The sequence below is a fragment of the Myiozetetes cayanensis genome, unplaced genomic scaffold (genome assembly GCF_022539395.1).
Source record: "Myiozetetes cayanensis isolate MyiCay16 unplaced genomic scaffold, myiCay2020 scf17, whole genome shotgun sequence".
NCBI classification, from domain to species: Eukaryota; Metazoa; Chordata; class Aves; order Passeriformes; family Tyrannidae; genus Myiozetetes; species Myiozetetes cayanensis.
In genome coordinates this window covers 2,347,124-2,374,731 of record NW_026087378.1, presented here as the reverse complement: position 1 = coordinate 2,374,731, position 27,608 = coordinate 2,347,124, and the positions used below count along the sequence as shown (strand labels likewise).

The window sequence follows — 27,608 nt, the reverse complement described above, 5'->3', positions numbered from 1 at the left end:
CTGTCATTCTTTCACATTATTTCTGTTGCAGCAAAACATTTGTTCTCCTAATGGCTCATGTGTTGTCTTTATATCTTTAGCGTGCAAAGTGGTTTATTTTCTGTTGTTTTGATCAGCTCTTTTTATATCTATAAGTGTCAATGTGTTACCTTTTTTTCTTTGCATATAATGGTACACAGAACACATTTTCACTGTTGATTTGTGTGAGTCTTCAGTGCAAGATTAAGTTGTTATCTTATAAAAGTTATGAAGGATTTGAGACTGAGTTGTACCAAGTAAAATTATTTCTTTCTCAATGAAGACTTAGAGAACAGCAAAAAGTGGAGCAATTGTACATTCATTATTAGGCTTCTTGTCTTGCTGTTTTGTGTGAGGAAAACCATGTAAATAAATAAAAATAGGGTTTATGTTTCCTGTTTACTACATCTGAAAACTCTCCTGATGTTATTATGAAATTCAGTAATAATTTTCAATTGATTTTGTGCTTTTCAAATGTTAAATGACTCCCTGATTACTTCACGTTTTCAAAATCCAGGATGATTTGAGTTAGTTGGTTTTAGTCAAAGAGAGAGATGATTTAAAACTTAAAGGGAGGTTCGTGTTTTGGAGTTCTTTTGTATGTGTTAAAGTCTCCTTTTGTAAAACTGGAGAGATTTTATGAGACATAAAATTGAATTCTCCTTGCAACAGGGGAGTTTCTCTGGTTTCTGTCTAGCTGAGATGCAGCAGAATGAGCCTGATTATGTTGTTAGTCAAGGTAAAAGTCATCATACTGCTGCAATAAACATGGAAGAAGTGATCTATTTCATCTGAAAGTGTCCCTTTTCCAAATGTATCTTAAAAGTTTAGGTTTAGATAACAAAAAATATCTTTTAGAATGATATATTGTTACATGGTTGGCTATAGGAGCAATGGATAGTACACTGAAAATAAGTTAGGATGATGTAGCATGTATGGAAAATCTCCTGGCCTTCAGGTTAAATTCTAACACACATCAGACAGATTTTTAGGCACTCAATCCTTTTTGTGGTTAAAGATGCCCACAGTGGGTTTATGGACCTCCTGCAATGCAAGATTGCACCAAACTACTGCTACTCAATGTGCCTTTTTATGTGTCATTGATAACAAGATAACAGAATTCTCAGATAATAATGAGGAATGTATTTTTTTGTTATTGAGGAATGCACTGGGTGGGAGGAGGTGAAACACTCTATTGACTGTATTGCACCAAAGGTGAATGGAATGGAGGAAAAGGAGGAGAGCCATCTCTAAAATGTTATTTGTTTTATTTCATTTAGATTTTCACACACACCTTTCTGAGAAATTGAAAGACAGACAGACAAGCTGGCAGCAGCTGGCTGAGACAAAGAACTCTCTCATACGTAAGGTTTTTATTTTGCTTAAACTCTATTTCTTGTACACTTAGAACCTAGTTTAGAACTTGTGTGTCGTGCAGTGATTAATCTCGTTCTGTTTATGTTCTGCTTATTATGTGTTGTGGGATTTCTTTCTTTGTTTGTTGTTTCCCTCTGGGTATTTTATATTCTGTTGAATAAACCTGATCTCTCTTTACTCCTTATTTCTATTTCATTGTTGAATATTACCTCCCTGGTTTGATTGAACTAATTAGGGGTGGGTTTTTTTACTGGGAGTTTTCACTGAAGGAGCTGTTTTCCCTGAGCTGATGTTGCTCCATGTCATTCCAAGGAGAGCTAAGACATGTGAGAGATGCTGGATATGGATACACACAGGCATCATTTCAAAGCAATCTAGTACCTGTATCCAGCAATATTTTCACAAAGGCAATCAGATACATTGTATTCCATTGGTCAAAGCTTGCATGTGATATGTGTTTCTTCAGAGATTCTTGAATCTGACTTTGGAATGAAAAATGTAGTGCTAACTCTGTTTGTCTTCAGTCTTACTTTGTAATTTCTTTGGATCTAAGAGTCTCACATTCAGACCATCACGCTTGATGTGTCACTGAAGTTCTGTATCTTTGGGGCCGTGCAAAACTATCAGGGAGTTGTGTTGGTGGTTTTGGTTTTTGCAGGGAATCACCTCATGGATAGATGGAGGTTTTTTAAGTACCACTCCTCCTCACACACCTGCATACCTTTTGTTTCCCTGAGAGCAAAACTCCTTTGGACAAAAAAGCCCACAAAAGATAAAAATGCCAAGCTGCAGTAATATAAATCTAAAGGCATCTTAAGGGATTTTAGTATGAAGATGACTCAGTGACATCTTAATCTTGACATTTCTTGAATTCAAAAAGGTTTTTCATTCATTAGATATCTGCACTTATACTAACTATAGTATCAGCATGTGCCCTTAATAAATTAGCAAGAGCTATTTTAAAACAGTCTTTTGTCCTCAACACTGCAATTTTTACCTTGCATTTGACTGCCTAACGAGATGAAAGATGTATTTTGTTATTTCATTCTTTCCTTCCATTGCACCTGTGACCTAGCACATAATTGAAAGATACCTTTCCATTTGGGTTTTTCATTTAAGCACTTAAGTAAATGCTCTGCAAAATGAGGGCCCTAACCAGGAATAATGTTGTGCTTGCTTGATATTTATATGGGACTGAAACCAAGGTTTTCTCATCACCCTCAGCTTTATTTTCTGATAAAGTAGTTGCTTGATTGTTGGCAAAAACTAGTGAATGGCATCATTCTTTGAATCTCAAACAGTGTCTGAACAAATACTGGGACAGTTTCTTAAGTGAAATTCTGGAAAGTCCTGAGCATCTGTGACCGTGCACAGTTAATGCAGTTCACAAGTGCTCAGTGTGTTTTCAAACTGGAGATAAGGACTGTGTGTTGTCTTTCCATGCTTCTTAGAGGAGTGGGAGCCAGAGCATTTGGTAGAGGAATTAAATTTCCATAATGCTGATGTATAATGCTAAAAACTACCCAAGGTGGTATGTAGATGGTTGGTAATAAAGATGAAATTAATAAGGAGTGGAAATGGTCTTGTACATATCTCTGCATTTTTGAGACATCATGGTTATTGGTGTTGCTGCAGGGATTTTGGCACAGGTGAAATGAGTGGGTTATACTCTCTAGACTGTTCTAAATCTCAAAGAATAACACTTGAGAGCATTTTCCAGGATCACAGGAAGGTTTTGCCTAACACATTGCATCCAAGTGAACAGTGTCTTCTCTTACGTGAAGCTTTGAAGCTTTCCATCAAATATTGTTTCTCTTTGGTTTAGTTATTTTCCCTGACAACCTGATACCCTTCCCAATTCAAATGTGATTGTTATGTTGCTTTTAGCTTTTGGTACTGTGCTTGTTCAGAGCTCTAGAAATTAAGAATTTTAGAATGTAATAATAACTATATTTTAACTCAAAAATACGTAATAGTATTAATTCTTACCTCTGGCTTGACAGTAAACATGCATTTAAGAAAATAATTGAACTGAGACAAGCAACAGAAAAACTTCCTGCTGGTAATCTGCATGCTCTAAGTGTGGTTAGAAAGGTGCAGTGAGATTATAGCCCCAGATTCTGATGTGCTGACTGGCACTGATATCAGCCAAATCTATTATGTTAATAATTCAGGGCAATTGACCAAAAGCAAGCTTTATCTCTGCCCCTTTTAAACGGTGCCACAGCATTTTTTACATCAATCTGGTTGCTGCCAAACCCAGACAGATGGCACTAACCTTGGTTTAAAGCCTCATCTGGCTGAGAATGCATCCAAATAGTGTTGCAAATCTTTCCCTGTGTGTGTTGTGTCAACAGAAGAGGACTCTCTGTGTCACCAGGAGTAGAGCCCTCAGACTTTGCATTTGTAAGGCACCCAGTTATCCTGTGTGCTCCTCCAGTGGATGGGTTGCTCTGCTGTGTTCTAATGAAATGTTGGGTTTCTTGATCTGCTCAGCCCTTGCCTTACTAAAGAGGAAGATGCTGCTGGTGCAGACCAAGAGGTTTTGGAAAAAAAGGAGGTTAAGTGCTGAACATGGATATTAGAATGGCCAGTGCTTCAGAAATACAGGCAGAGGGATTGTTGTCAGATCCGTGTTCAGATGCTGGAAGGAAAAAAGAATTCAGGTGTTCCACAGAAAAAGTATCTCCCCTACCTACTATGTGGAGTAACCCTGAATCTCACCTGCTCTGAGTAATACTTTCCTGGGAGAAGAATTCCTAGTAGATTAAAAAAATACAACAGACAAAACAAACAAACAAACAAAACAAAACAACACCCCAAAATATCTCAGATCTATCTCGTACTAAGCATTCAGAATGAAAAACAAAATCAAACAAAAGAACAAGACCACCCTTGGTTTCCTTTTCGAGCTCTAAAATAATGTAAGAAAAGTTCAGAGATGTATTGGAATCATTAATGCTTTTAAAGCATTCAGGTGGTATAATGTTGAGTAAAATATAAAAGAAAAAGCAATGCAGTGGTGTACTGCTTGGAGTGTGATTTGAATATGGCACTGAGAGCACTGTTCTTATTAAATGACAAGGGAAAGGGGTCAGTCCCTGGTACAGTGTGGGTGCAAGTCAACCTGGATGCTCAATGCAATACAAGGCTTGACGGGGGGGTGAAAGGATTCAGTCAGGTGATGAAAATACATTGCAGTGCACGAACAGAGCACTCCAGGCAGCCTCACTGTGCCATTTCCTACCTCCTGGTTCACTTTGCAGTGTGCTTTAATCACCTTTGCTCTTTGCTTCAGCAGGATGATCTCGAGTAAATTGGGATGATGCAAGTCCAGGCGGTGCAGTGGAGTCCATGGTCTCTGAGTTCCTGTACAAAGCTGTCAATACCAAACCTGTGGGAATGACTGGAGCTGTCAAGCTGGGGATTTGGTGTGTTGTTGCAGCAAGCATGCAGGTGTCTCGCAGATCTGTGCGAGGAAGGGCGTAAAGTAACACTGGGATGTCACCTGTGGAACTGTAATTTGATGAAGATAGGAATTAAGCCTTTTCAGGGGGAAGAAAATTAATTGGATTTTATCCTAGGCCTATGACATGCAGCGACAAAACACAACTGGTGTGTAGGGAGGATGGATTTAGGAGGATGATCTCTCTATGGTGTATCTGATGTCATCAGTGAGAAGGGTAGACTGATGTGCAGTAGCCTTCACATATAAACAAGTTCTTTTGCTTTGTTGAAAATTGCTTTTAACTAAAGTGTATTGATACTGTGGAAAGCATTGATAATAATTCTCTTTAAATCACAGTAGTGAGGAATTTAGTTCACTTGGCTGCTTTCATTGGGGATTTACCTTACTGAGGATTAGATGAGTTTGCATTTCTGGGATGTTTTTCAGGTTCACATTCTAATGGAAATTCTTTTAAAACTACATGAGCAAAACCTGGGGTTATCATGGGATTTCAGCAGTGATTTCTTTGCGTAGCCGAGTCCAGGGTTTGCAATTGCTCTTCATTCCTGCTGTTTTGTTAAGAGACAACCAAACAGAGAACATAAACCACAAAGCCAAAAGTTTGTGATCAAATAAAATAACGAGAACGTAGGAAATTCCGAGGGAGAAGTAAAGTAAAGTAACTCTCTTACATATTAAAGAACAAGCTGACAGTTCTACCAGGTGCCTCTCCTAAGAGCAACATCACAGAATTTGTCTTAACACCACCAGTATCAGAAATAAAACATTTGGAATTTGCTTACGAAACAAACCAGGTTGTGTGATGAAGGAATGAGCTGCTAAAAAACACTCGATCATCTCAGATTTTACAAACCCAGCTCCTGTGTCCTAAAAACTGGAAACCATGAGAACAAGAGTTGTTATTTTAAGGAATTTTGTGACAGCTTAAAAAAAAAAAAAATTTTTTTCACTTTTTGCATGAAACTTCTACCTTCAAGATACTGATGAAATAGGTGGCAATTTTTAACACAACCAGTGATAAAATAAACACCATCTGCTAGTGTTGACTTATTCCATAGCCTTCTCATGCTGGGTGATTTTATTTCACTTTTTTTCAGAAATAGTTAATGGCACATCTGCTGTATGGTGGAGGTGCATCTTCAGTGATGAAATGTGGACAAAAGATTAGGGAAAACAATAACAAACCTTTTGCAGGAAACTGAAGAGTGTATTTAAGTGCTATAACTTAAACCATATATATCTATGTTGATGCCTTTTGTTTTTTTATTTTGACCCGGTTTATTACTGGATCCCAAATATTAAATGTATTAAATCCCTGTCCTCATTTTATGGTTTCACAAAACATTTGATAAGTTATGCAAACTGTAAAACTGTACATGGTCTAAGAAAAAAAACGACATCTGGAAAAAACCCCAACATCATATAAACATTATGTCCTGAAACATAGTGAGTAGAAACGAAGCCTTGCATTAGCTCCTGACGAACACTGGCTGAGGAAATACTGATAGAAGTAGTTAAAGGGTAAACATCTCTACCTGTAGTTATTTTAATACTTTTACCTCAACTTCATTCAATTTATTATTTTAGTAATGAATGTGTAGAAAAGCAGTGCCTGTGAAGTAATGTGTGATTAATGTTAATTGTTCTGATAAAAGAAAAAAAGGAGCAATCTGACTCTGGAGTTTTGTCTTCACAGACTGCATAGTAATTAAAAATTGGAATGAGAATTCATGCAAGTTGCTCTAAATGCCTACATTAGATAGTGAGCATTTGAAGTCGTCCCATGTTCCTTAGCAGTGATAAACAGATTTACATAAGTTAAATACTTATATTACAAACCTTTTGGCTTGACCCGCTCTGTGTAAACATTTCATTTATGAATTATCAAATCTCTTTGAAAGACAGCCTTCTGTACGTGTATTATCATTTATGTTAATCTGCAACATTTTTCAAGCTGCTGTGCCTGGAGTTCGGGTGAAGAATCCCTTGCTTATTCATACCCATATGTATGCTGTGAAACTTGAATAACGAGGGAGACAAGAAGAACTGATTTAAAAAATAAATTATATACGTATTTTTTTTATACTGGTGCCATAATGGTGTAGTTTGGGGTTACTTACATCCACTGATACCAGAAAAAGTGGAGGGAGTCAGAGCAGGGATTTTTTTATCAATGTCCATAGGTTGCTTTTATAAAAAACTTTCTTTTGTTTGGGTCGTGGACTTGGAAATAAAGGTGCTTTATTCCAAGCTCCATCTGCATCTGTGGCAAAACCTCTATAGCCTCTAACAGATTATATGACATATTACACTATATTTTTATTTTGGAGAAGGAGTGAGGAAATGAAGACAGTAAATTATTGTAAAATATGTTACTTGCAAAGCCTTCCACTTACTAAAGATTTTTACTTTGATGATGCACAGCTGCATTCAGAAGGGCAAGTATTTTGATAGAAATGTAGTGGATGGTCTTCTTGTATTTGAAGAAATAAATCTGCTTGGGATAAAAAACCAGGGGTGAAAAGTTGAGTCACGTAGGACGCTTCTTGATATCCACTTCCTCACTGGGCTAAGTGAGTTCAGTATTTTCAACCAACTTCAAAGTTTTTCTCCTGCCATTAAGACTGACAGACTTATCTGATAAAATGTTTTCATGCTGCTTCAGAATTTCTTTCCTTAAGCAGGATTGTTAGGAGTTAGTATTTGATCCTGACCTAATTGTTTAAATTTTGACTGATGGTTCAGTAGCATGAATGTGCTTCAGAAACAGGGGGTTTTTGTAGCGTATTATGCTCAGAATCTACCCATTTGTTCCTTTTTCATTTGGAATGAAAGCTTTGCTTCCTCAGTCAAAGTCTGAGGTAGGAAAATACTGTGCCTCAAATCCCACATGGCTTGAACTACCTGGTCCTGATTAATGAAAATATTGAATGTGGTGTTAATGCCAGGAGGCTCCCGAAAGGACTTACTGAAACTTACTGACATAATCCTTTTCTAAAATAAAGCATGATTTTTGTTTGATTAAATAGCATGTGAAAGTGAGAAATTGAGTGCATCTTGGAAAAGTAAATGAACTGCAGTGAGGAGAAGGAAATCAGGTGGCCTGTTTCTCATTACTAACCAGAAATGTTCCTCTGTCACCTTGCAGAATCTTCAGCCTTCTTTGAGCACTGTAGTATATTCATTTCTAAGGCAAAACTGTACTGCTGCACTCCCTCCTCTTTCCACTCAAAGAATACTTGGTGATTCTCAGGAGTAGTTATAGATGTTGCCCCTGAGTTGGGATTCTGCAATTTGACTTTGTGTATCCTGTGATGAAATCATCATTTAGGAGAATGCACATTGGTGGGTTTTTTCAGTAGTAAAAACAGCACGTGCACCCTCCCTGCCAGGTTATTACCCAGCACAGGCTGAGCAGCCACATGCTCTGATGTAGCAGGGACCTGGTTTGGTCACTAGAACTGACATATTCAGAGTAATGAAAGGCACCTCTTGTTTTAGTCACCGTCACTCCTTGTTCTCTTTGTAAAAAGCCTTGTCAAAAGAAACAGCGCTGCACTTGCAGCCAAAATCGTCTTCTTGTCTTCTGCTCTTAGCAGGAAGGATTGAATCCCTCACTTCTTAGATCTGACTCAGAACCAGCTTCATTTTAGGTTGGTTTCTGAACATTGTGTCTCATTGAAAATTAAATGCTGTAAAAAAACATGTGAGCTCCATGTCTTAAAGGCAGATATCAACTTTTTCTATAGGTTAAATGTAGGGTTTGTATCAACAATCTGAGGCAGAATTGAAATCAGGAGAGTGTTTTGGATAGATTTAGGTTAATCTAAGGAAGATAGATAGGACTGATGTGGTTTTTATTGATTTCTTCATTTTCTAAGTCACTTGTGTGATATACATTATTGACATTCCTTTTAAGGTGACTCAGAGGTGGTCAAGTCAGGCATTGGTAGTTGTCAGAGTGGTTAATCCTGTTACTAAGGTAATGAAGTAGTAGTAATGTGAAAAGTGCTGCAGCTGTTAATGATCACAAATGTAAATGGTATTTGCTTTCCTTTACTGTGATTTTTCAGATATGTCCTAAATGTGTGGTGATAGTAGAAATCAAATTGTCTGAAAGTTAAATATAGAGTAAGGGGAGAAGTCAGAAATATCTCTGAAGTGGGAGTTAATGGATACACTAAATACATGTGGAGATTCCTGCAGACAAAATTTGAAATCAGTAAAATCTAAACACTTGAGCTGACTCCTAAATTAAGAAATGTTATATAAAACCAGCTGCTGCTGTTAGAGAATGCTTCTGTCTGTTTTCTTTGTCAAATTAATGTAGAGAAACTTATTTTTAAAATTTGTATGCTTAATATGTGTACTTAGCTGAATTCCTTATTCTGCTTTTAATTAACAGCTGTTCTAAATTTGGTTCCCTGACCAGGGCATGCTTATGACCATTGTTTTACATGACAATCAAATTAACATTTAAAAAGTCCTTTTTTTCACCTTCATTGTTCTCATTAGAGAAATACCTATTTCCATGTTCATGCTTTTTTCTAACTGAACCTGGTGTGCCAGATGTGCTGTGTGAGCCTGTGGCTAAAGAAACCCTCCTTGCCTTACCTGCTTAGAGCAGAAGAATGCAGGCACTGCTCTTGAAGTGCTATCACTTCACAGTGACAGATGACTTATTTTAGTTGGAGGGGAATGTGTAACACAACTTCAATTCTGTTTTATAGATACACGTGCAATAAGTTCCGTTCTCGTGTTATTTCGGATAGAAAATGTACAGAACGTAACTTTCTGAATTCCCAGAATGACCTTAACTTCTCAATATTATCTGTCAGCTTTTTCTCTTTATTCCAAAGTAACTCTGTCTTTTTTACCTCTATTCCTTGTATGTGGCAACTGTTGCTGTCTGAGACATAACACAATTAACCTACGCTTCATTTTGAGGGACATGGGCTAAAAATAAATAAACAATTTGATTGCATAATTCACACCTTGGTAAACTCCAGCTGTCCAAAGTCAGGGGTTTGTTTTTTGGTTTTGTTTTTGGGTTTTTTTTCTGTTTCACCTTGCATTTTTAGGCTCCCCTGTGTCCCCTCAGAGCTCCTGTGGAGCTCAGCTGTCTGCTCCTCTGCAAGCACACATTTCCAGTGTCAGCAAACGCCTGGCTCTGGTTCACTGCACGGTTAATTCCCAGCCATTAATTTGTTGAAGGAATGTTTGAACCCATCAGCTTAAAAGTAAATCACTTCCCAGGTCTGATGCATCAGGAGGCACGGGTAAAGAGGTAGTAAAATTATATTGGCTTTAAACTGTTGCCTTTTCATAACTGGGAGATGCAAACACAAAGTGTTTTATTCTGTTATGGGAAAAGTTACATGTCCAGGAACTGGGGAAAAATACACTGAAGTGTGTTATGCTGTAGAAACAGGATGGGTAGACACACTTTACTGTATCTGCTATATTTTTTATATCTGTATATTTTTATATTTTTTATATCTGTATCTGCTCTATTTTTTATAGTAGCAGATAGAGATGGAGAGTCCCTGAGAATGTGGAAAAGCGATGGCACAAGCAGAGAGCGCTTCCTAAAGAGGGCAGGGTAGTTGAGAAAAACAATTTTTCAAGTTCTTAACATTTCTAATGTGTTCTTTAGGTTCTTTGAATATTATAAAGATGTAACTTTCAAGTAAGTTACACTGATCAGTAGGTAGGTAGTTGAAGGCTGGAGGAGAATAAAATCTGTGGTAAGCTCACACCACCCTGTCCTCAGCAGAGTGCCTGTCATACAAGGACACCTTTTAGCTGGAAACCTAAATCAGTGTGGTATCCACTGTACACATCAGACATGAGAAATAAATTCCATTAAAGGAAAGCTACGTTGTGTTTCTAGTGAATTTACATTTTTAAAGAAGAGATGTGCATGTCCTTTATGAATTGTTTATGTCTACCTCAGAAAACCCAGTGCTTTGTCATCGCTCAGTGTGGTTAATCCAGTGCAGAAGTTGAGCAGTGGTAGTGTGAGCAGGTGCCGAGGGTTCCAAAATGCCCGTGGAAGTGAAGGCCAAGGGCTGTAAATCTGGTCTGTATCACAAGTTGTGATTTCCTGAGTGACAATGCCCAGAGCCACAGTGTGTAATTAATCTCTGCTAAACATGCACAGGACGTAGAGTAGACTCAGTGCTAAACATATTCTAGCAGCTGTTCCAACATAGTTCCTCCTTCAGTCAGCTGAAGAATTTGCTGTAAAGAAATGCAGCGTACACTTTGTATTGGGTTTTACTCAGCCAGTTAAGGCACTCAACAATTAGTACTCTGGAGCTGAAAATTAATCAAAAGGGAACAGAACTGTGGTGAAAGAAAACAGTTTATACATTGATTGAAACACTAATGAAGATTTTTTTTTTCTTTGCCTGGATATATAATATATATGATTCTTTTAGTTCAGAGCAAAAGCAAAGCATATAAATCATTCCCCTGGATGCTTTTAAGGACAGCATCTGCCCTTCCTGGATAGTGCTGCCTAATAGAGCTTTATAACAGTGCAGATGCACTATTTTTCTGGAGTTCCAGGAACCTTGGAAGCACAGGACATTTGGTTCTCATGAGTCTTAACTATCTACCAGATCATAAGTTAATCCAGGGTGCATTGTTTCTGCAGTTGGATCAGAATATGGCTTTCTTAGGCAGAATTTTTTTTGTTATTGTTGTTGTGTTTTGTTATTATTATTTTATTTCATAAACCAGGTAAGCCTCGACTGCTAAAGACATTTTTGAAAGAATTTTAAGTGGACCTTTGTGAGGAAAGAGAACTGTTTATTGACGGCTAAGAGTGAAAAGTTATTTAATTAAAATACAAACATCCTATTCTTGTTGATATGGTTAAGTCAGAGGAGGTAATATTTGCTTGCTGAAAAGCCAGACTCTGAATTTTAGACCTGCTTTTCCTGATGGTAAGAATGATGGTCGGAGTGGTTTTGTTCTCAAGGAGCTTAGGCCCCCTCAGCACCATGGTAACCTCGAAGAGCTTGACTGGGGTTTTTTTTGAGAGATCCCAGTTGTTCTTGAAGTGGAAGCAGGCATTGGGCATTGAGGATTGTGTGTCAGAGCACACCCATGCAGAAGGTGATATAGGGGTGATTTTGAACCTCCCCTTATTTGTGTAGCTAAGTGTGTTGTAACCTAGTCCTTGCATTAAAGTGTTATTTTACGTGCAGCATGACCTTCACTTCTTACACACCAGAAATAACCACTACTGAAATTTCAATATATGAGATTTTGTGTATATGTATAATGAGATACCAATTATATTTGAGTTTGTATTTTAATCTAAATTATTTTTTAAAAAATTCAGATCAAACGTTAGTTTATTCTTCAAATTGTTGATTTGCCCCCAACTGGGATTTCCTGCGTAGCACTGAGATGTTCAGACACTCAGTTATGTGGTTGACTGTGACTGCTTTGAGCTTCCAAATATCCTAGGCAGTGATTAGATTTTTTTTTTTCTATGATGTTGCTATTTACAATATTCCTGTGAAGTTGCATCAGCTGGCTTTTGACAGGTTAATATGTTTTGTGTAACTGCAACTTTAATCATCTTTCTTCTGAATTGTCTGTACTTAAACATCTGCAGTCCTGGAGTTCCATAGCTCGGTGAGGTTGTTCAATCCCACTTTAATTTTCATCTTGATGTATTATAAATTTTACCTGGCAAGTAATAGCAGGAGGGAGTACTTCACACAGCAGTGCACCTGCTGGTCTGTGTTGGTGTAAGTGGCACATATTTCAGTCAAGTGATGTGACAAATTATTATTGTTTCATCATTTCTTTCTAAAGAAAAAAAAAAAAAACTGACCTCAAGGAAATGTCAGTATTTCTCATAAATGTAATGGCTCTTCTTGAAGAAATGCAATATTTGAATTCAGATACCAATAGAAAACTGAAGCCAGAATATTAGTTAATGCACAAGAGTTGCTGAAAACATTAGAAATGGAGAAGGCAGGTCCCTCTTTTTAAATCACAGTTTTCAAAGTTATTTTTTATATGAAAATGACAAGTATTTATTTTACATATGCTCCTACTCATATATGTTGATATTTCTCCATCCATCCCATACCCCCATATCACAGCTAGTTTGGGAGAGTCAGGATTAGTGGCAGATTTCATGTTAATGAGAAGTGATGGCACTTCATTGTTTATTGAAGGCTTTTGTCTGATGGAGATAAATAGATAAATGACATGCTTGGGGTTACCAGGAAAATGTGATTTCATCATTGGATAAGCGAGCTTTGAAACATTCTCCCCAGTTTACAAATAAGTGATGATGGTGCCAGATCTGACAAAGAGAAACATTTATTCTCATGCCTGAAGCTCTGGCTGGAGTCACTCGAACATTGTGTCTTGCTGTCAGATATTTCATATAGGTTTGGGTAAATAACAAATTTCTAAGTTCTAGGAATAATCCCCATTATTCACATAATTGCATAATTTCTCTAAACATAGAAAGAGTAGAAGACTGATCATTGTTTAAGTCTGCACATTGGAGAGGATCTGACCCGCTTGTGCCAGCAAAATTTAGACCCCTTCGTAGTCAGTAGCAAAGGTGAGGGCTCTAAGCTCATCTCCTCCTCTTTCTGCTCTGATTTGAGGCACCAAAAATAGGTATCTGAAGCTACAAAATGTGGATTTTCCATCAAGAATGAACCTGAGTGAGGAATTAACCTTATCTAACTTGGAGATTGGCTCTTGAGGTTGTAGCCTTGGACTGCGTGACCTCGAGAGATCCCTTTCAAACTTAATTGTTCTACAAGTCTGTATTAATATCTTCCTGTGACATAAAAAGGAGATAATTAATTTGTGTGAGACCTGTAATTTGTTTCCTGAAACCATAATAATCTTGACCTAAGTGTAGGCACTTACATTACTGAACCTTTTGATACCGTTTTTGGAACTCATCTGTTCAGAACCCTGATCGTTTCTTGGTCCATTGGAACCACTTCAGGTTATTTCAGCACCACGAACAGTGAAGGAGTGGAGACCCAGCACTCTGAAATAAATCCCAAATGTAGAGTATTTCCCAGAATTGATCTTGAAAATACCATAAAAAAATCTTATCTGATAATTAAGTTCTGTCCTGCACATGAGAAGAGCACTATTAGTTAAATATTAAAGCATACATGGGTGATAAACAGTTGGATTTTTCCTAGACCCACAGGCTTTAAATGCAGTGCTGTTACGGAACCTGTTTTGTTGCAACAAAAGCTTCATTGCCTCAGAACATGATGAGTGTTCCATACATAAATGGGAGTTAAAAGAGGAGAAATTACTCTGTAAGTAAATGATGACCCAGATGTAAATCCTCCTGTCCCTCCCACATTGTATTGGAGGGAATTTGCTGCCCTGTTTGTGTGTGTGGCATATATTTAGCACACGTGCAAGGTGTGAGGAAAGGACAGCAGTGACAATTGCTTTACAGACTGGCAGCCTGCCAGCTCTGGACCAAAACTTGACTCTCAGAATATTTTGTGTAAATTTGCAATGGACAGTCTGGTGCTGTGCTGGGTTTCACAGGACACAAACTCTTCACATTAAATTCTCTACCAGAGATGTTACTTTACATACCTGAATGTAACAGGGTTATGGCAAAGACTGCTCATCTCATTATTTATCAGATAATAAAGCTGGAAAATTCTCCTGTTGGTGTCCTATCCAAAATGGATACTAATGTGTGCATTTGGAATATGTTACTAGAGAGATAAATAGGTCCATGGGAAATCAAACTAAAATGTTTTGCACATGTTCTTCACCCTTGCATTAAGGTTTTCCTAGCTTTCAGGGTCTGCTGTGGCTCTCCATAAGGTATTTTACGGTTTCATTGTTGCTCAGAGTGATTTCTTTCCACTGAAATGAGTAGCCATGGTTACTGTGTGGCTACTGCAGGCCCGTGCTCTGTATGATTAATTGTTGTATGATCTATGTTTTCAAGCTGTAGCAGGAATTCTTCAGCTTCTAGTCAGAACTCTCATTTCTTGGGGAAAATAAAATTTGATTGCAGAAGTTCTGTAAGCCTGCCTGAAACGAGGGAATTTGGTGGAAGGTGATGTTTTAATAACAGTGTTAAGCCTTTTGTGAAGAAGCAGATGTTCTCTTTCCGTGTTCTGTTCCCTTGGCAAAAGCAAGTTGTTTTGGTAAATCCTGTCACAGTTGCAGGTTTCTAGGAGAAATTGAAAACTTGCTCAAGATAAATGCAGTATTGGTTAGTGGGCCAGCGTGTTTGGGAGAACTCAGATATGTCTGATGGGGAAAGAACTTCAGAGAAAACTGAAGTACCAGTACCCACAAGACATTTCTCAGTTAAGCTATACTAGGTATTCACTACGATAAAATTGGGTGTCGATTTTTGGGCCCATGTTCACCACAACCTAAAGCCAAACAACTCTTATGCATCCCATATGCAAAGGAGTCAATTGTATGAGCTCCTGTGTTTTGTCTTGTGTTTTGTCTTCAGAGCCATGAGATGTATTGAAAAAGAAAATGGGGACTATGATGTAAACCACTAGGGCTCCTCAGCATTTCTGTGTGAGAAAAGCAGCAGCAAACATCCAGCATCAGCAGGGGGTGCCTGGTAACACCGGGCATTTTCCAGGATTAATCCTGGTCTGTCTTGGTGAGTGTAGGGCTGCCATTCAGTGCCACACCATTCTGTTGCTTCTGCTGCAAGGTGGCATGACATGGAAACAGGGCTTAGCAGAGACCTGACAATAGCATATTATTGTCTGGATGCCTGAGCATCTTGTTGGAGCTGCAGAAATCTGCATTTAAATCGAGCAAGTTGTTAAGCTATTAAACATCAGAAGAGCAGCAAATAATTTCAGTGAATTTTATTGTATTTTTACACTGTGCATATACATTCATACAAAGCTCTCAATAGTCTAGTTACTTTTACATTATTTTATACATATTTCTGATTTTTACTGAAAAAAATATCTGAGTAGTTAGTATGCATAATTTTGTTCTTGTTCATTGATTAGTAGCAAGAAAATAGCAAAGGTAAACAATGAGATTTCTGATAATAGCTACTTACTGATTTATTGGTAATCAGCGAAGCAAATTTTTAAGAGTTTAATTGTTGATGAATGACTTAAATTACAGTTTTGATGCATCAGTTCATGTGTGTTGCCTTGCTGCAGGCTGCCTGATCAATGCCTTCACTGCACATTCTGGTTTTAGTTTTTTAAACACATCAAATATGATGAGAAGGCAAGAAATTGAGAAAAGGAGATATGCATATGCTGAAGGGACATAAATAATCTTGAGTTTAAGGGAGAGATGACTGTTCAGAAGTAGAACATGTTGGATGTGGGACATTTTGTCAAAGGTAACGGTTTCAGCAGTTACTGAACACAAAGCTGACTGGAACAAATAATAGAAGAGATTTTATAGTGTTAGAAAATCTTCCCATTAACTGAACACAATATGCAGGAGCAAACATATGGATTGGTCTCATTAAGAACAAAGACATGTGTTTGAGATGAGCCTCAAAGGGAAGAAGAGAAGTGGCATTTCAGTTCAGGAAAGACAAAAGAATAATGGGGTTAAATTAGAGCAACATCACATTATCACACTGGTGGAGTTTGGACAAAGGCAGAGAGTACAATAATCAGTCTTGCTCTATGTGGAAAAAGAAGAAAAAGAAAGGATTGAGTCTGTTACAGGGCATAATAAAGTTTTGTTTGTTTGTTTTTCAGCTTTTCAAAGCTTTTCCCAATTTGTTTGGTGCTGCTGTGATTCTGTGCAGTTTGGGCATTGCTGGTTCCACAGTCAGTTCTGTCACATGGAATATCCAGAGGAAATCCTCAGCACTGAGTGTAGCGTTCCTTTTGCACCTCTCATGAATTTGCTCTTCTTTTCCATGGTGGTTGTCAGAAGCTTTATGTGATCTCTGGTCTTCATGGCTCGAGGTGAATGCCTCGATTTTGATTGATGAACTGCAGGAGTTCTTACTCTGCTTTGTAGTTACAATTAATTGGAGATGTTGGTAACCTGTGTGTGGAAATCCATCAGCTGTTCCAGTTGGAAGACCTATTTCAGTGCCTGACTGAAGGCACCTCACTATACAGTGTATGTGTAGGGAATGAGTGCACAGAGTGTTCTTTTAGTGGCACTTCTAACATGAAGCATGAAAAAACCCCATTCACAGGTTTGCATCTGAATTTCCACTGATGCCAACTGTGTACAATTTAGTTATCGGAGTGTTAGTAAATCAAACAGGGAAAAGAAATAATCAAAATTAAAATACAGAAGATGCTGCTGTGTGGTCTTTTTGTTTCCTTGCCTTCAGCAGGTCTGTGAGTGCTGTTAGGGATTTGTAGGGGCACAGCCTGACAGGCTGGCTGTGTCTGATGCAAGACAGAATTTCTCAGTCAGGTAGGCTTGTGTTTTTCACACTGATCCCTGAATCAAGCAGACAGGCACTCTTTATCATCCTCTGGTTAAAACAAATAAATTAGTCTCAGCTTTTCCTTCCCTGTGTCTTTGAGCTCCCTTGTCAGCAAGTCTGGGCATCTTCTGTGCTGTGTTGGTTTCTTTTGTTGAACCCTCCAGTTCACTCCCTCCTCTCCCTCTCCCCACAGTTGTATCCCCCTGCATCTCAAAGAGTTCATTTAAGAAGGAGCAGACTTACAGAGGAATTTTTACATGATCTCCCATTATGGAGATTTCAATCTGTTCCACAATCACGATTCAATCTGTTAGCTAGATAAGAGTTTAAGAAATGTTTTAGGCTTTCAGAACTTCGTAACAAAAAGGAGCAGTTTAATATGCAGTTAGCAGTAAGGTGTAATATTTACAGTGATGTAATGCCAAGGGAAGATGTTGCTCAAATTGAGATGATTTAAGGGACACAAAGATAAAAATTGAAAAAAAATCAGTTACATCTAAGTCTTATAAAAAATAAGAACCTTTAATATTAAAAATAGAAGAGGGGAAGAGAAAACCATTCTTTTAGTCTCTGAGCATACTGTGATGTACCAAATCACTTGTCTGTAGTTGAGATACTTTTTGTAATGTTATAATACAAGGTGCTGCAATATCATGCTGCAGGACTAGACCATGCAAAATAAGGCAAAAGTGACACCTGCACACCAAAATTTATAGTGCTTTTGTAAGATCTACTACCCAGCCTGAGGCTTGCATTGTGACTGTTAGAAATTGTACAATTAATTTATTTATTTATTTACAGAAAACAGTAAGGTGTGTTTGGGGAGCAGTACGCATATTAGGAGTCAATGAAGTCAAATTTTATGAGAAAAAGTCTCTAAAGTAACTTGTCATCTTCTGTAAGTCTAGGATACAATTCACATAAATGACATTTTTTGAATGTCTTAGGCATGTGTTAAGAGATGAACATCTGATCCTTGTGGTTTCCTTAGAATTAGTTGAATGTATGGTTACCTTGTCCCTAGCACATGAACACACTGACCAGACAAAAGCAAGTGTTTAATCAGATAAATGAACTTTATTAATGCTGGCTCAGTGTCGAGGCATTCACAGTCCCTGACGAGACAGAGAGCCTGGAATCAGTCAATTAGGAAAATTTTGTTAAAAATTAAAACTTTTAGGTAAACTTCTAAAACAGGTTAATCCAGAAGGTATTTCTGATGAAAGAAAGAAGGAATAGAATATATCCATAATGAAGGCCAAGTCCTCCTGTCTGTAGCCAAGAATAATCACACACCAAGTCTGCCTTGTGAATGGGAGTTAGTCTGGAAGGTGGGCAGTTCAGAACAGGGTACAGGATGTTTGATCCTGAGAGGGGGACAAAAGGAGTTCAAGTCCTAAGGAGCGTGTCTTCAAGGTGGTGCTGTCTTGGTTGTGAACATGAGAGCAGTCTGAAGTCACTCTGTCCTCTCTTATGTTTGCTTTTCTACAGTAAGGGCTCTGAGCTTGGTTACCTTTTGTGAGGTAGAATGATAAGCCTCATTTCTTTTGTGGATTCGTGAGAAATATTTTGAAATATTGTGATTTCAATTCAAGTGAAAAATATTTTGATGACAGTGTTTGCCATCCTCCTCATAACTCTGTCAGTGTCTATTGTGAGTTAGAAGGAAAAATGAGTAGTTGTGGCTGGGTCAGATAGCAGGAATTTGCAGAGAACTCGGTGTTCTGTGTTGCATCCAACAAGGTCTGTCTTCCTTTGAAACAGGGATGACCTCTCTGACTGAATACCAAGGAAGTTCAAAACCCTCTAATTTTCCTTGAAATCTATTTTTATCACGATCAGGGACAGGCAAAGTTAAAAAGTACAAGACTGACAATACAGAAAGGAAAAAATGCCTGTACTGAGTGGTGCAGGTATTCTGTAGCAGAGTGGAAAATTCTTCTGGTTTTTATGCTTCATCACTTTTATCATGTGCAGCATGTTACTGAGGGTTGCTTAAGTATTCCACTGAATTTCTGGAAGAAATTATAGTAATTTATGAATCCCACTGCAAAATCATAAAGTTTAATTAGCATCAGTGACTGTTGCTGTCACTGACAATACCATTACTATTGAGAGAAAAAGCATATATTTAATGAGGAGAAAATATTTGAAATATGAATTCAAAAGCATATATAAAACATAAATGTAAATGTATGTAGATATGTGTATGTCTATTAGCTTTATTTGACACGAGGCCAGGTGTGTGGAACAAGGGTCTCTCTGGGTGAGTTAGAGAAAATCACTTCCCGTGATTCACATTTTGGAGTTGAATGCTGTTCTATTGTCCAGAAGCACTTTAGAAATTCTGAGAAATATTAATACAATGCCCATTGTGTGTAATGCCTGAAGAATTCTTGGAAGGTGTGCACAGAATCTGTGAGGCAGAGTTTTTGTACTGCATTTCTGCCAGTGCTGTTTGCAGCTCCCTAAGAAAAATGGTTGTAATGACTCAACTACAGCAGCTGATGCACCGATTCTGTGTCTGTGCCAGACCCCTCTTTGATTTGTAAAAGGTCCCAACTGGGAACTCGTGCTTGCTTGGGGAAAAAAAGACAAGTAGAGAAGAAATTGCTTTAACACCTGAAAATTCTGCTGATTTTCCCCAGGTCTCCTACTGCAAAGAATAACAACATGAAGGAAGGGAGGGTGTTAAAATATCCCCAGTGCTGCCTGTGTAAGATGTGTCAATCATGTTGAATCTTGTCAGTTTTTCACAGTTCTGTTTGTTTGAAGAAGATAATATTTGCACATTTTATACCATCCATCAACTGAAATGTACCCATTGATTCCAGAAAGGTATTTGACCCTGGAAAAGCAATTACTTCTGCTCAAATCAAAAGACAAATGTGGAGGTGTTTTCATGAGTAAAATAACATTTTAAAACATTATAAAGTGCAGATAGGAAGGTAGCAATAAACACACATTTTAAAAGACATATATTTTTAAGCACTTGTCAGAAACGTGAACCTGGTGAGATGTGGAAATGTCAGACACATTACATGTGCAGGACGTGCATTTGGCATTTTGCTGTCAGCAGGGGAGTTCTTCTGCAACTAATTCCTCAGGAACCACACGCTGAGTGTGTCTGCAGGGAGGAAGGAGGGCTAGGGTAGAAGCATATATTGTTTATTTTGTGGAGGTGTCTTAACAGGATTTTTTTTTTTTCTCTTAAGGAGAAGACCATTTGTTGTGTCAGTCACGCTGTATGATAATTTTCTGGAGTTGGAATAAATTCCATATTTTATGCAAAACATGAGTCAAACTGTGCAGCTCACCAGTCATACAGGTACAAATGGGTAAATACTAGTATACTACATGCAAAATTGGTTAAAAATCCTCCCTTCTAGCTCATATGTGTTTAAGAAAAAATTTTCTGCTGCTGAATTCCTGACTGTTGCAGGGGGACCTGCACAGCATTGTTTTATTGGGGTCTCCTTTCAGACATAAGGGGAGGGCAAGAATTGATTGATTGCCTGGTTCAGCCATTTGGGTCACTGTCCCTCCTCTCCCCTCAGTTCTGCCAAATACTAAACCCCTGTTTGCTGTACTGTTGAATTTCCCTGGGAATGTTGGCCCCTGGAACACCCACTATCCCAGCAGGGCTATTGGTGATGGTCCAGTTGGTTATTCCAGCTGTGGATGTTTAATTTGACACAGCTGGTGTAGTTTGTAGCCTCAGGAACGTGGTAGGGAAATGGAATATATGTATCATTGCAAACTCCAACCTAAAATTCCTGCAGGACAATATCACATGAAACTAATATATTAATGAATACACAGAGTATAATGGGTAGTTATAGTTTAAGTTTATACATCAAGGTTTCCCACAGAGATCTTCATAGGCACACCATAAACACCAACAGTCATGATTTTTAACCTCTTTTAGACTGTAAACTCAAAACACTTGAATCAAGATTATCCAAATTTAACAGTAGTATTAAACAGAGGAGCAATAGTGATTGAAAATTCAGATTCATAGCAACTAGTTTCCTCTCCTTATTGCATTTAAAAAAATTAAAAAAAAATTTATTATGGTGATTCGATACAGCTTTTGTTACCACTGATAGGCACTTTTTTATAATACGGTCAGAATGCAGTGGAAAATATAACAGACCTGGTTTGTGTTGAGAAAAATTATATGTGGCATTTTAAGTATACCTTTGGTTCAAGTTTTAAATTTTACCCTGAATGAACAAACATTATATAGATTTGGAAGTTGAAAAAAATGCCTTTTTCAAGTTAGTGAGATGTGTTCTGTTGCTGATTTTACTCTCACTTAGACAGTGTTTTCTTATGTGAATAAACTGCAGTAATTGAGTGCATCCTCTTGTTATGAATCCAGAGAAGAGAGAAACAGAAAGGGGGAAAAGAAAAACCAATAACAGAAAACCAAAAAACCCAAAACAACTACCCCTTTTTAGTTCATGAAATTTTTTTCAGGATTAGGCCAAAATTCTGATTACTGTGCATTGCAGCATCACTGACATCAAATAGATGCAAATGCTGAACTGTGCTTACTGCAGCAGTAATCGTTATTTGACTTTACATGTTCTGCAGCAGGACTGGTTTTTTTGTACTGAGCTGTAGATAACTACATAGGGAAAAGACAAGTAGGAGACAATGAAACCCTTTTTTTAATCTTCAGAAAGAATTCATTAGTAGATGGAGGAGAAACACTTTTCTTTGCAGAAGTTTTTAAAGCATATGTTCAAAGATATTTAACTTAGTGGACTGCATAGTATTGTCAGAAAGAGGATATAAAAGATGAATTATCCCTATGTTTTAATTGAGACAGTATGATTGGTCCACATTAGTAAAAATGTTTGTCGTTCTTTATAAAGTCACCAGTGTGTTGTCAGGCACTGAATTATGGTTTTCTGAAGCTGAAACCCCTCTCTGTAAGTGCTCTTGGTCCCCATACACCCATATTCCTGATCCCATCTCTGGTACACCTCTATGTTTGGAAAATAACAGGGATTGTGATGGTTTATTGGGCTCCTGTGTCAGCCTCTCCTTGTGAAACCTGTTCTGTCATTCCACTGGATATCCCTTTGATTGGTGCAGGCAGTGCCAGTGTTTCCCTCATCAAGATTCCCTCTTCCTGGGATGTCCCTGCACTTCATCTGTGCCGCAGCTCTTCCCGGATTTGTAACCCCGTGTTCCTGCTCCCACCCTGTGTCAGCAGGGACTGCAGAGTGCCTGTGCCCTCTACAGCCAAGGGGACTCAAGCACAAGGATACACTGAATTTTTATCCAGTGTGTTGCAGTCACTGATCTCTGAACACATGGGAGTTTTGTGTCATCACTCATTGCATGAAACTGAATGCAGGACAGTGAGACAGGACCAGGCATTCTATATAATGCAATAATTATTTACAGCTTTACTGTGGACTAGAATTAAATTAATATCCTTGGGCTTATTCTTAATTTTTCTTAAATGGAACACAGTAATAATTATTAATACTTCTCTTTCTTATGTCACATGCCTCGAGCTCGATTGTGTAAACACTTAATTAAGTGTAAAGGTAATGATCGTGCCCCAACTTTTTCACAGCATCTGAGCAGAGAAGGGTGTGCAATGACATCTAAGAGAAAATGTAGTAATTGCATTTTGCTTCTAAAATTATAGTTTCATGGAAACACATTTTAATATTTCTCTTTTTCTTAAACTGAAACTGCATAACTTTGCTCTGGTTTATAGACTTTCTCCAATGAAACCTAAGCACAACTGTAACTAGTGCACTTTTCAAGGAAAAAAATTTGACAGCTGTAGTTCTTCAGTGTGCTTGGGGCTTGCCTGAGGACCTTGCTGTTCCTCTGAACCATACTTTGATTCCCACTCTGTCGGTTGGGTTGGGAAATGAAAGCAATTTTGACCATTTAAACTTCTGGATAGAGAAGAGTCTTTATTCTTTGGGGTCGTAAAAGGAGGAGGAGAATTTGATCATTTGGGGCTTCTCGCTGGGAATTTCAGTGACACCTCTGCATCCTTTCAACTTTTTCATCTTGCTGTTGAAATTTTTCACTGGAATCTTAATATTCGTTACAATGTGCATAGATGCTGAGAGTTATATTAAGAAATAAATGCTAACGTATTTATGGGGGCTATACATTTTCAAGAGTTGGCTCTAGGTTTTTTTTGTTTCTTATTTTTGAGAAAAACATCTATACTCCTATGCTGATACATCAGCACTGAAATGCAGCTGTGGCTATATGCTAGTAATGGCAACTGAGTACCAGTGAAGAGAAGGAATAAATGGAAAAGTGTTTTGAATCCTTTAATGTTTAAAAATAGTGTCATTTTCATGAAGCTTTCTGTAAGTTTTACTGAATGATGGTCTGAGTCAGCGTTAATGGGATTTGAAGATGTGATTTCATGGTGCTCTAATTATTTTAATCCTCATTTTCAGACAATGTTTTATTAATGGCATCGTGTTAAAAGCCTGATAAGTTACTCTTAAGTGTGGCAGGAAGAGGGGCCTAATTAAAAAAAAAAAAAAGAGAGAGAAACATTGTTTACACTGAAGATTTCGTAGAGGTTTTTAGTGGGAAACAACCATTTAAGACATTCAGTGTTGGAAGAAATAACTAATAACTTTAGTGAGCACAACTTAATCCTGGTGCTTGATCCTTCCCTTGCTCATGCTTATGTCTCAAGGTATTTAATAGAGCCCTGGCACAGCTTCTTTGTTCCTCCAGCCTCGTGGTGCTGCTCTTTGGTTTTTTCCTTCCTTAGCTTTGTCTCTCTGCAGCTCAGAATTTGCAGCGTTCGGCTTTACCAGATGATCAGTAAATGTCAAACAAAGTGTTGCTGCCAACAGAGCTATTGAAGTGCTGCATTTTCAATGTGACTTTTTTTTTTTTTTAATTGACTCCTGAGAGGTTGAAATGGAAAGTGCCAGTGCCTGAGCGTCGGGGATTCATGGAAACAAGGCCTCACATTCCAGCTTCTGCTCTCCATGCACTTCTCTGTCTGTCCTTGCCTTGAGAACCTGCTTATGCTCATATATCTATTCACCCTAGGAACAGCTTAACATAGTTTCGATTTTGCTGAGAATTAACTTATTTTAAGTCTGGCAAGACATTTCGGGAAAACATACCCTAAAACTGAGAGGGGAAGACATTTAGCTGAGTAGCACCCATCCTTCAGAAACAGCAGGGACGTGCTGCAGGCTCTGAGCTCCCAGCATAAGGTGTCAGGAGTGGTTCCCTGCTTCTCCCTCTCTGGCATTTCTTTACCCCTTCACCGTGGTGACGGCAGCTTCCTCTGCGCTTGGGAGCTGGGCTGAGAAGCACTGCATGTGCTACGTGGGCCAAATCCCCTTCTCCTTGCCAATGTGTAAGTGGGTTTTTTTGGTGGGCCAACTGTCAGGCAGAGCACTGTGGAATGTGGTGATGATGAGACTTGTGTGTTGCAGCAGTAGATGGCAAGTGCAGTCCCATCAGCGCTGCCCAGCCAAGGGGTGTGTCCTGTGGGTCACCTGTGGGTCCTGTGTGTCCAATTCTCTAAAGTGGGGCAGAATTACGACTCAGTAGAGAAACAGGGACAAGGGATGGCATTTACTGTTCTTTAAGTCTGTGCTTTACATCCTTGGAATTGGTGGCAAATGGTTTCTGATTTGGTTTGGGTTTTTTTTTTCCTAGACTAATTTCAAGATTTAACTCCTCTTGCTCTCCACTGCCTCTCTCAATTCTTCTTTCTCTTTTAAAGTGTGTATATAATTTTAGTTTTTCCCTACATCACAGAAATATTAGTCCTAGGAAGTTTCAGTATAAAGAAAAAAGAGGTTTTGACCCACTCTACAATACATGGTTTGCGTGTTTTACATCTCCTCCTTTCAACCTGCCTGCAGAGCAACAGGTAACCATATAGTTCATCACAACTTCCTTACTAAAAATTGGTTAAATCAATTTAAACTAAAATACCACTTTTGGTATTTTGGTTCTGCTTCCCACTCTGATTTATCAGAATAGTTACATTTACATGTCAGATGCAGAAAGATGATGATCCCAGAAATCAGGCTTGCTCATCTGTGTAATCATTTTTGAGCGTTTTCTAATCAGAGATGCTTTCTGCATTAGCATTGGTGATTTTCAGTTGCACTGATATGTTTGTTCTGTATTTGTGATTAATAAGCTGCTTGGAATATTTTTTACACTTGACTGTATGAATGTTTTCACCTGCACAAAAAAAGCATTGTTACAGAGGTTCCAGAGAATGTCCTGTGTGTGTCTGTTCTTAGTGATTTCACATTCCTGGAAAATACTTGGAAACCATGGGTTTCTGAGGGTGTGTTTCACTACTCTTTGCTATTCTGGTCTCCACTTGCATACTGGGATGGAAGAACGTTGTCAGAATACATATTTATGATTGCTGGATAAATGTTCATGCTCAGTGTGTCAATGGAGAGCTCTACCAATCCTATTCTATTTTTTCTGCAGCTGACTGATATGTGCATGCAAATAGATATGTAGATGAATTCTTCAGCTCCACAGTAAACATCCACAGTGAGGTTTATGTGGTACAGTCAGAATGATAAAGCTTTGGCAGAGAAATTCTCCCCACGGCCCGAAATCACCATCTTGGCACTCGTGCAGTGCCATGTGTATGCCCAAATTCCAAAGGTGGGGATGAAAGGAGCTGGGTTTGTGTTTACTGGTTTAGCAGATCAGCCTTTATGTACAGCCAGTGTGCCTTCAGTGCTGCAGTGAAGTCAGGCACGTGGATGGAACTGTGCCTATTAGAAGCTTCCCCAGCAGGAAAGCGACTGAATGAAAGAATGCCCTGAAAACACACGGAAAAGTTACTAATCTGCTATGGCAGTGGCAGGGAGGTGACTGGGGAGAAGAAACCCTCATCTTGGAATGTATAATACTGGTAAACATGCAAATTAGATGTTGGTGTTTTGTCTAGATGATTCTGTGGCTGTCATACTTCTTTTCATCAACAAGGTTAAAATATATATATAGTTAAATAACAGATCTAAAAATAAGGAGAATTTTGAAGGGCAGGTTATGGACTAAGTCTGACAATATCATGAGCCTATTTTCTATAAATGGATTATTTTTAGAGGCCTTTTTTTGTTTTACATCTTTAGGCTATGCCTGAATCCTTTTTAAAGAAGTCTTTTTCCTGAAGCTTGGAGGATTGTAACGCTGAGGCTTTCAAATAATCAACCCCTTCTAGGAGTGGGAGCTTGAAGCAAAATACCAAAAAAGGACATTAGTCACATTAACAGAAGAGAACATACATGACTCATTAGACATAAATAGCACCAGATTCAACAGGGTAATAGCAGTATCTGCTGATAGGTTAGAGATTGAAGGGGGCGGCATAAGTGACATGCTAAGGCAAATTACATTGTTCTGCCATTCTATAGGCTCCAAATAAAGTCTGGCCCCAGGGCTTAAGATTATTCCTACTTGAAAATAAGAAAATAAAGATAGAATTAATCTTGTCTAATTTGCACTAATATAAAAGCTATGCTATTATTCAAAGTTAATCATCAGTAAAATAAGGCAGGCACTTAGTGATCCATCCTGCACGGTTCATCTTAGGATGGCATGGGAGAAATGCCCCTGTTGTGGTGTATATCATTAACTGCAGAGGTAACCACTTGACTGTGGTTAGATAACCGTTTTTAAATTGCTAGAATTATTTGAAACCTATCCTTAAGCATCTGAGTTAAGGTAGAAGAGTGTGTTTCATTTGAAATTCTCTCCCTGGTGAACTGCTCTGCTCTGTCCTTTGGCATCAGTTGTCTTGCTGCCACCTGCTTCTCCATGGAGGGCACTGAGAGACCAGAGGTGCTAATTTTTCACTGCAGTCACTTGTAGGCTCTTTGGACTCATAGCCTAAATTTGGATATTCCCAAGACGTGTCTCACTTTGCTCAAGAAGCTGAATAAGAAACAGTAACCCCTATTTGTAATCCCTTGACTTAGCTTTTCTGACAGGTAAGTTTAACAACTGCAGATGGACAATGCCCAAAGTGACAGCATGGCTAACCTAGAAATGGAGCTACAAAAATGAGGTTTGTTAAAGTACTTCAACATTGTATACAACAGCATTGATTGTGGTTGTCATTTAAAGATGTTTTGAAACAAATCTTGACCACAGAAGCAGCTTCTTGGTAGTCACTTGCAGAAGTCCTGTGGTGAGGCACGGCCTCCACAGTTGTGCTTCTCAAAAGAGCACTGAGCTCATGCAGGGGAGTTTTGGGAAGGAATTTTTTCGCAGCTTAAAGACAACACAGGCCCACAT

The 27,608-nt window shown here is 38.3% G+C and overlaps 1 protein-coding gene across 16 annotated transcripts in view; it reads left to right on the top strand.

Moving 5' to 3' along the window:
* Positions 1-27,608, top strand: part of TENM2 (teneurin transmembrane protein 2) — a 617,318-nt gene that overhangs the window by 329,810 nt on the left and 259,900 nt on the right. For 9 of the 16 annotated variants that reach the window (XM_050312365.1, XM_050312378.1, XM_050312376.1 and 6 more), the window contains one exon: positions 1,299-1,382. The exons of the other annotated variants lie outside the window; for them this stretch is intronic. In XM_050312365.1, the coding sequence (XP_050168322.1) occupies positions 1,299-1,382 (84 nt within the window). The remainder of the gene's footprint in view (positions 1-1,298; positions 1,383-27,608) is intronic. 16 annotated transcript variants of the gene reach the window in all.